The sequence below is a fragment of the Leptopilina heterotoma genome, unplaced genomic scaffold (assembly GCF_015476425.1).
Source record: "Leptopilina heterotoma isolate Lh14 unplaced genomic scaffold, ASM1547642v1 Lhet_935, whole genome shotgun sequence".
Taxonomy (NCBI): Eukaryota; Metazoa; Arthropoda; class Insecta; order Hymenoptera; family Figitidae; genus Leptopilina; species Leptopilina heterotoma.
This window is the reverse complement of record NW_025111201.1, coordinates 146,220-155,604: the sequence shown is the minus strand read 5'-3', so window position 1 is coordinate 155,604 and position 9,385 is coordinate 146,220. Positions and strand designations below refer to the sequence as shown.

General features: G+C 32.2%; 1 protein-coding gene across 1 annotated transcript; it reads left to right on the top strand.

Moving 5' to 3' along the window:
• The first annotated feature begins 3,369 nt into the window (after positions 1-3,369).
• LOC122512050 lies at positions 3,370-5,891 on the top strand. The gene is made up of 2 exons (XM_043627667.1): positions 3,370-3,613; positions 5,071-5,891. The coding sequence occupies exons 1-2, from the start codon at positions 3,433-3,435 to the stop codon at positions 5,850-5,852; spliced, it is 963 nt and encodes a 320-aa protein (XP_043483602.1). The 5' UTR covers positions 3,370-3,432; the 3' UTR covers positions 5,853-5,891.
• The last annotated feature ends 3,494 nt before the right edge of the window (positions 5,892-9,385 follow it).

The following is a 9,385-nucleotide window of genomic DNA, read 5'->3' as shown; positions in this document are numbered from 1 at the left end:
ACAGCTGTAGTTTTTAATTAATAACTTTTTTTCTAATTGAGACTTATTTTTTACCAAACAGTTTTATTCTCGGAGACGTTTAAGGAATATAATACAATTTTTATTTTTTTGTTAGGACATGAAGAACATATTTGTTTATTAACATTTTATAAACAAATAATATAAAAAATTATAAAAAATAAAAAATTTAAAAACAAACAATACATTTAAATAGTGAAATTCAAGACGAAAAAACCCATATTTTAATTTTTTAATCCGTCAACAGGAACTCGAGAAAAAAATTTGTTAATTTAGAAGTACTAAAAAATTTAATTGTTAATAACTTTTACAACAAATTTTTTTTGGCTTAATATTTTTAGGGATTTTTCTTAACCTTATTAAGAGTCAAAAAAAATATTTTGATTCAAAAAGAAAATTTTTTAGTTTTAGGTGATCCGTTTGAGAAATTCTGACCCACATAGATTCTAAATTATTTTTTGTTAGTTTTTTTTAATGCACAAATTTTTAGCTAAAAACAAGTAATTAAGGAATGGAAACATAATTTTGGAAAATATATTCCACTCAAGTTCGCGGACTTTTTAGATATTTACACAAACAGATTTTATGTAGGGACTGTGCACCTTCAAAATTTAGAAAATAATACTTTGTTGGTGGCGCTAGGTTGCCGAGCTTAGCGCCCCCGTATCCCCGCTTACCACCTCATCATGAAACTAGTCCATTACAGCAAGAGTTCAGTGTATAAGGTCACGTTTGATAAAGAACATTTTTTTTAAATTAAACAAATATACAGAGAAAAGTGAGTTAAAATGAAAAAATGACATTTTCATTTCGACAAGAAAATAATAATTTGCTACACTGTAAAAAAAGGGAGTTAAATTTTAACTCCCTAGGGGATTCTATAAAAGTCGCACCCATTGGGGAGTTAAATAAAGAGAGTTAAAACTTTACACCCAAATACTAACTCCCCAAGGAAAAAATAACTCGCTCTGGTGTTGAATGAAGGAAGTTAAAAATTAACTCTGTTTTGGAGTTGATTTTTAACTCAAAAAATTTCACTCCCAACTACCGAGTCCGTTAACTCCCTAAATTTTTTAATTTACTTTCCCTGTTCTAAGCAATGCTTTGGTACAGTTGAGAAAAATTGTTTTTTGCCTATTTATTTATCATTTTAGAATTGTTCGAAGGTAAAACATGGGTTAAAAGTTTGGGGCACTCATGACATAATATTACATTCATTACATTTTTCGGGAAAAAATATCCAACCCATTTAAATTAAATTGTTACATTCATTCTGATACCGGTCACTGTGTGGAGGATAGTGACTGGCTCAAAGGAGCGAGAGAACAGTGTCTGACGGCGGCAAGTTAATCTTGCCGATATAAGTAGCTTCAGGTTGCAGTGCCGATCGGTGACTTTCGAGTGCCGAAGTCCCGTTCAACTCTAGGTGTCGGGCGACCGAACCTCAGCAAGGTTCTGGAACCGTCCTCTAGAGCCGGTTGCAACCTATGTATTGAACCCAAAATTATTCTTTCGTTAAAAAGATTGACAATTCATCCTGAAAAGGACTAATTGTCAATGTTTTCGGTGTTTGAACTAGTTTATCCTGCAAAGGACAGGTTGGTAGTAATGATGTGATAGGTGAAACTTCCGCGGCCAGCGGAAGAGAGATAAGACGTTGTTTCCAAATTCCATGGCAGCGGCTGAGAGCGTTACTCGGCAGAGTGACAGTTGGCAGGCGAGAGTGCGTGGCGTCAGCGACGCCAACGCAGGCGTCGGTGTCTCTTTGCTTGAAGTCGCTTCTCCAATGGGCACGACGGACATAGACGTGGAACGTTGACGTGCTGACGTCACAATGCTATTCAAATGGGTGACGTCAGCACGGCACGTTAGACGTCCACGTCTGACGTGCCCATTGGAGAAGCGACTTGAAAAACGCGTCTCCAGACTCTCTCGTAAAGGCGATGCACCGTGCCACTTTGTCTTTTACCGTCAACTTTGTACCGAACCTCCGGTACAAAAATCTAAGTTAAGGCTAAATTAAAATAAATTAATTTATTTATAATATTCTTTAATGTTATATTCAGTATTCTATCGTACTGTAAGAAAAATTTTGGAAATTTTCCCAAAAAAATTTAGGAAGCAAATTCCACTAATTATTTAGAAAAATTTCCTAACATAAATAAGGGAATTTTTCTAAAAAATTATAGAAAATTTCCTATAAATTTAGAAAAAATCCCAAAAGTTTAGGAAAATTTCTGAGAATTTGGAAAAATTTGAATATTTACATAAAAAATCAAAACTGTTTATATTAATTTCTGATATGTTATAATGAAAGGAAATTAACTAAAAAAAAGCTTTATTAGCATTATTACGGAAATGCGACACCACGATTTGAACTCTTAGGCCCGTTGCACACTGGCCGATTTGTGTCGGCCGACAAAAATTTTTCAGTTAACTGAAGAAGAGCATGGGCGCTTGCACACTGGTCGATTTTAAAACGACACGATAAAATGTCGTTTGGTTGTCGTCCAAATCGACTGGAATGGACGACAGTCAGTGAATGTCGGCGATGCAGTCGCGCATTGAAATCAATGGTTGCTTGCACACTGGACGACAATTTGTCGTCCGTCGTTGGTACTTTTTCAGAATTAAGTATTAGAATAATGAAAATTAAACCATTTTTTAGAACAACAATCAAAGAAAATGAAATAAATTAATTTGTTAAATATGATTTATTTAAATAATGAAATTAATTAATTATTTATTTTTTAATATCTATTATTTAAACAATTTAATTAATTAAAAAAATTATTTTTATTTACATAATTTGATTCAATTAATTTATTAAATATTTTTTACTAAAACAATTGTTCAATTAATGTAATTAATTAATGTTATTATGTAATTAATGTAAAATTAATTAATAATATTAAGTATTATAATTATTATATTAAGTATTAATAAATAATTAATGTAGAAAAAATATTTTTTATGTAAACAATTCTATTAATTAATTTCATTAATTTTTTAGATATTTTTTATTTAAACAATGTGATTTAATTAATTTTCCAAATATTGTTTATGCAAACAACTGTTTAAATTAATTAAATTGATTGTTTATATATTCTTTATTTAAACAATTTATATGTGAATATTTTTTACTGTTGTATTTGAATCATCAAACTTTTCATCTAATATACGTACGTTCTCAAAGGAAAACATTTTCAGAACTTTTCTTCAATGAGAATCTATGACGTTCGACAGCAGTTAAGAAACTGTTAAAATGTCATTAGCGTAGAGCCTAATGGCATTTTGGATGGTTCTTTTTGATTTTCAACTTTCACCATCAGTAGTTCGAGTGCAGTTACCGTGACCGCTCGTACTTCATTTTTAATATAAACATTCAAGTACAAAATTGAACAATAAATAAAAATGAGTGACATCATAGATACTGATGCTCTAATTTCCATAGTTCAACAAAAACCTGCGCTTTGGGACAAGACTTTAGAAATTTTTAGTGATCGGAACGCAAAGAAAAATGCATGGCGGGAAGTTTGTGAAGAGTTAAATAACGACTACGAAATAATGAGTGATTCTGATAAAAACATTTATTGTAAGTATTTCACATTTTACATACATATATCTGGTTGTACATGTCCAGTAAAAGAACATTTGTTTTCTCACTATTTTCAATAATTTACATTTCGATTCAGTAATGCTAAACTGAAACTATCTAGTTCCTGTCTAGTAACCTGAACTAGCGTTACCTAGAGTAACCTATAATACCTAGTATGGAAAACTGGATAAGAACTAGATAGCGCCAGCTTGCCATCACTGTGCAAGTATTATTCATAGTAATGCTAAACTGAAGCTATCTAGTTCCTGACTAGTAACCTGAACATTTCTGTAAATGTAGGTAACGCTATATTGGCCCTATCTAGTTTCTTAAACATTTGTGAAAATTTTTGAGATGAATTTGGAAAACACTGTTTAAAAAATTAATTACCTAACAATAATTATCTAAACTTTTCAATTAAATGTATAATTTAAAATATCAGGTTATAGTCTAGTTTTTCTCCCTAACTTTCTGACCAGAACTAGATAGTTCCCTGTCATCCTACTTAAATTATACTTTATTCATTTGCCAAGGGACGGAGCCAACGCCAGTTAAAAAATAATCACTTACTAAATTTCTGACAGAATTTGCTGAGAGACCTCCTCGAACAGAATCATCCGCTGGTAAATCTTCAAGTCCAACGATTGTTGTTGTGTCTTCTGGCACAAAACCGTCCCTGTCACGTACAAAGTTGTGGAGAATAATACAAGCTTTAATAATAATAATAGCAAAATTAGGATGTACGTTCAAGGGACGGTGGATGATTCGCCATTTATTGCTTAAAATTCTAAAAGCACATTCAATAAAACGTCGAGCTCTGCATAATCTATAGTTAAAGATTCTCTTCTTCAAAGATAAATTTGAGGCCTTAGTATATCCATAAGGCCTTAGTAAATGTTTATGTAGCCCAAATGCTTCATCTCCAACCAAGTAGTAAGGAACTTTTGGACCTAATGATCCCGGTAGACATTTCTCTTCTGGCAATTAAAGTGATTTTGATTCAATCGCTTTCCAAAGACTCCCTCGTTTGAAAATAGAAGAATCACAATCTTTTCCATAGCTTCCAATATTTACATTGATAAAACGGTATTGCGAATCTGCAACTGCCATTAAAACCACCGAAAAATATCCTTTGTAGTTGAAATACATAGATCCACTTTTTAAGGGACGAATTAGTCGAATATGTTTTCCATCTACAGCTCCCAGACAATGAGGAAAATTTGCAGTTTTTTCAAAATCTGTACTAATGGTTTCCCATCTCTCCGTTGTAAGTTTTGGAATACATTCCTCATTCATGGCAACCCATAAAGCTGAGCACACTTTTCGAACTATTTTTCTTGCTGTTGAAATGCCAATTTTAAAGTTGTAGTGCAGATCAGTAAAAGTACAACCACTTGCCAGATACCTAAAAAATTACTAGTTTTAATGTTTTGTTTTGCATTGTTATGTTACAGTAAAAAGTATTATGAACAAATGGGCCAATCTTCGCGATTGCTTCAAAAGGTCGATGAAGAACACTAATGGAAGCAAGAAAAGTGGTTCTGGTGCATCGAGGGTACAGAAATACGTTTTTCATGATGCTTTGTCGTTCCTCTCAAAAGTATATCAATCTACGGCAACGGTAGATAGTTTTAATTCAGCCGATGATTTTCAAGAGGATTCCGAAATTAGAAATTTAGAATTTTCTTCACAAAATATGGAGATGTCGCAAGGAATGGAAGAAGATTCATCTATGGAGTCACAAAAGAAATCTAAGTTTGTGAACAAAAAACGCCGTGTGACAAAAGACGAATTTGAAGCCAAACTACTAAAAGCGTTGGAATCTGATGATAGAAAATCAAATCCACACATGTCATTTTTCCAGGGCGTGATTCCTCATTTGGAAAAATTTTCTTCGGAAGAAGTTTTACAGTTTCAAATGGGAGTTTTACAATTGATCTCCACTATAAATGAGAGAAAAAATTACCAAGCTCCTAATCCTTTTTCCTTGATGCAACCCCCAACATATAACACTCCATCACCTTTTCAATCACAAACATATATTGCTCCAAATCGATTTTCTTCGACAAATTCCCCGTCTCCTCAAAGACAAACTTCCCCCCATCCTTCTACATCTTTTTCTTTCTTTGATAATAATAAATGCGCGACTATCCACCAGCTTCCCCAAATTCCCACACAAGCACCTCTTCCTGTTTCTCTACTGCGTCTGATAATGCAAATGATTTTACACATTTGAATTAGAGAGCAACAATTATTTATATAATATTGTATATTAAGTCACAAATAAAATATAATTCGTACAAATAAAAAATTGTTGTCAATATTATATTATAACCAGGTACCGTCACGGACCCGAAAAAACGCAAAAATTTGTGTCGTGGTCGTGTCCAGACACGACACAAAGTTCGATTTTTAATTCGTGTTGTGTTCAGACACGACACAAAGAACGATTAGTAATGAGTGTGGTATACTATTTATGTGTGTGCAGTAGTATTCTATTATATATATCTGCTGCCGAACCTTAAAATTAAATGTTTAACTCACGGTAAATTGTTAGGTGTTAAAATAACACTAAAATGGATTAAAATAACACTAAATTGGATTACTTTAATCTTTTTTGGTGTTATTTTAATACCTAATGATTTACCGTGCTACTAAATTGTACTACTGCGCATGTGTAACTATTAAATTGCACTATTGCGCATGTTTTACTATTAAATTAAAGTACTGCGCATATGTAAATCTCATTGTACTCTACTGCGCATGTGCAACTATTACTCTGCACCACTGCATATACATAATCACAAAACTTTTCGACATTTTATTTATTTATAACTCCCCACCCTATGACACACAATGTTGTATGCATTAGCGCCATTTTATTTGCAGGGTGCCACAAATTACTTGAGATTGCTATTTTTCTGTTCGACCCATAATTTTTTATATTTTGCTTCCACCATATTGCATTCGCCATCCTCAATTTATGAAATCTGAATTTATGTTTGTAATCAGGGACTCCAAAAAATAATAAATAGCATAAAGTGTAAATTAGACTTACCTCAACGTAATGGCAAGCATTTCAACTGTTGGTATACTGTTTCTAAACTGAGTGCTTTCAGATTTAATAACATCTTTTATTTTGTTATGCAATTCATTGAAAGATGATACTGACATTCGAAAATAGTTAAAAAACTTGTTTTCATTTTCTCGAAGTTTTGTAAAAAATGTATTGAACTGTTTTTCCTGTTCTCTTATCTGATTGATTGGATGAACCTAGTAAGCTCGTTTAATCCTTTGACGATTAATACGACGCCGATGCAACAACCAAATTGCAAGAACTTTTTTTGAATTCACCATTATTTTAAAATATTCTCTTTTCCTTGGACGCAGCGAACTTTTCGCAGGTTGACAAGGTACTGAAAATGAACCTGTAAACTACACAGGTATATAGTCGAAAGACAAAGGGTCAGGCGACAAAAATCGTCCAGTGTGCAAACCTCGCTCGACCGACATTTTGTCGGCCGACACGAATCGGCCAGTGTGCAACGGGCCTTAGTCGTATATAGTGTTGACTGTGTATAGTGTATTGTATGGAGCCATCAAACCTTGGGAGCTGCGCCTAGACGCACTCGACCAAGGGAGGCTATGAAAATCTCTTGCAAAGAATCAGTTGTAAGAAACATGTGGACCGTACCCTGTTTTATGACTTCTTCTAAATTTCTAAAGATCCAATATTTTCAAAACTCTTCACTAACCGATTTATTCTTTAATTTTTTCTCTTCATGTTTCTGTTAAATTTATGACATGTATTAAGATGTTTGAGAAATATTTTAAAAAATGCTTTATACACAGAAAATTTAGAAAAATTTCAATTCGTATCTAAGAATTTCTAAACACTCAGGAAAATTACCATTTTTTTGGGAAAAAATTTTTTCTAAACACGTTTTAGGAAAATTCCCATGCAAAAGTTTAGAAAAATTCCCGCAATTTTTAACAGTGCATATTGTAAAAACAAATTAGACAGAATTATAATATACATTAAATAATATTATGTGGGATAAGAAACAAAATTAGTTATTTCCTCACGCACAGAAAGTGAGTGTAAAAATTACACTTTAAAGGAATTTTCAAAGTTTATTAATATTTTATTAATTACGCAATGAAGTGCAAAATTGTCTCGAATATTAAAAACCTGGAAAAAAACCAACTATAACAATTCTTTAACAAAGTTTAGATGGTGAAAGTTTTTTATACATGTTTGTGTACATTTTTATTTTTATGCAAAGCAAGAATCTAAACTGAACTTTAAGGACACTAATACATAAGCAAAAAAATTAAGGTAGGGGTAGGGAGGTCTAGCTATTGCTTACTTTCATTAGAAAAAATGGTGCTAATGCATGTAAAAAAAATCTTACGATGAGGGGGGGGGGTTAAAAACCTCAAAAATATGCTTAGGTAATACTCGAAAAGCCCCTTACTCTAGGATTTGTGGGGTAGCTGATTACGAATCTGAAGTCGGATTTCAAAAACTCAAAATGGCGGATCCAATATGTCGAACGAATTTTGAAAAAATTGGGAAATTCAGTTGAAACTCGTTACTTGGGGGTTTTTGGGATCGCTGATTACGAATTGGAAGTTGGATTTCAAAATTTAAGATGTCGGAATCTAAGTAACGAGTTTTAACTGAATTCTATGAGTTTATACAAAACTCGTCCGCCATATGGTATGCGATATTTTGAATGTTCTAACTCCGACTTCAGATTCGTAATCAGCGAATTCAAAAACCCTAAAGTAACAAGTTTTAAATCAATTGCTTTATAATTAAAAAATTTTTTTTGTGCCTTTTCCACGCCCTTTTTAAAAATAACCTTTAGTATCACACGGCTAATTCTTTCCAAAACACCCCCGTTTTGCCTGAAATCAACAAGAATATAATTCTTATTTATAAAAATGTACATTTCAATGATTTAAATCAAAATCCCAAATGACCCAAATATTGACAAGAGGTTAGAATAGAACGTTACCTACACTTTGAATTTAATTATATGAATAAATTTAGATAAATTATTTTATTAGCGCCAGGATATTTTACTTGAAAATAGCCAAAAGATTAATTTAGTTAATTTTAATTATTTTGCCTGACTAGTTCAGAAATCATTAGGAAAATTCCTAATAAACCGCGGAGAGGGGAGGAGTAAGGAGATCAACACAATAATTACACTGTCACTGAATTTAGATTATACACAAAATTATTTTTATTAAATAAATTTTACTTTAAATTTTAATTTTACTATTAGTAATTATTATATTCGGCAGAAGACCGAATTTACAAATTCATTTACCGCATGACGCGAGCGGTGACAAGCATCACATTTTACAATTTTCGAATAATATTAATTATTGCCAATCTGGCCGTGTGTCTGGTTACGATAGCGCCTGTTTGCCCTACTCTCCCCTACTATTTTGGAATCAGCGTCTAAAAAAACTCTACAAAATTATGGAAAAACATTTATAGGTGTCCTAACATTTTTTTAAAGTTATGGGCAAAAAACGTTTTTTTGCAAAATTAAAAATCCAAAAAAAATTTAGTTAAACTTTATTAATCTATCACAAAGTACTCTCATTTTATGTCCGCAGGTAAGATCTACAATTTAAAAAAAATTCAACCCAAAAGCTCTTCATGATTTTGAGATATTTATAAAAATGTGATGTTTACACACACACACACACACACACACACACACACATATACATACGGAATGACATTTT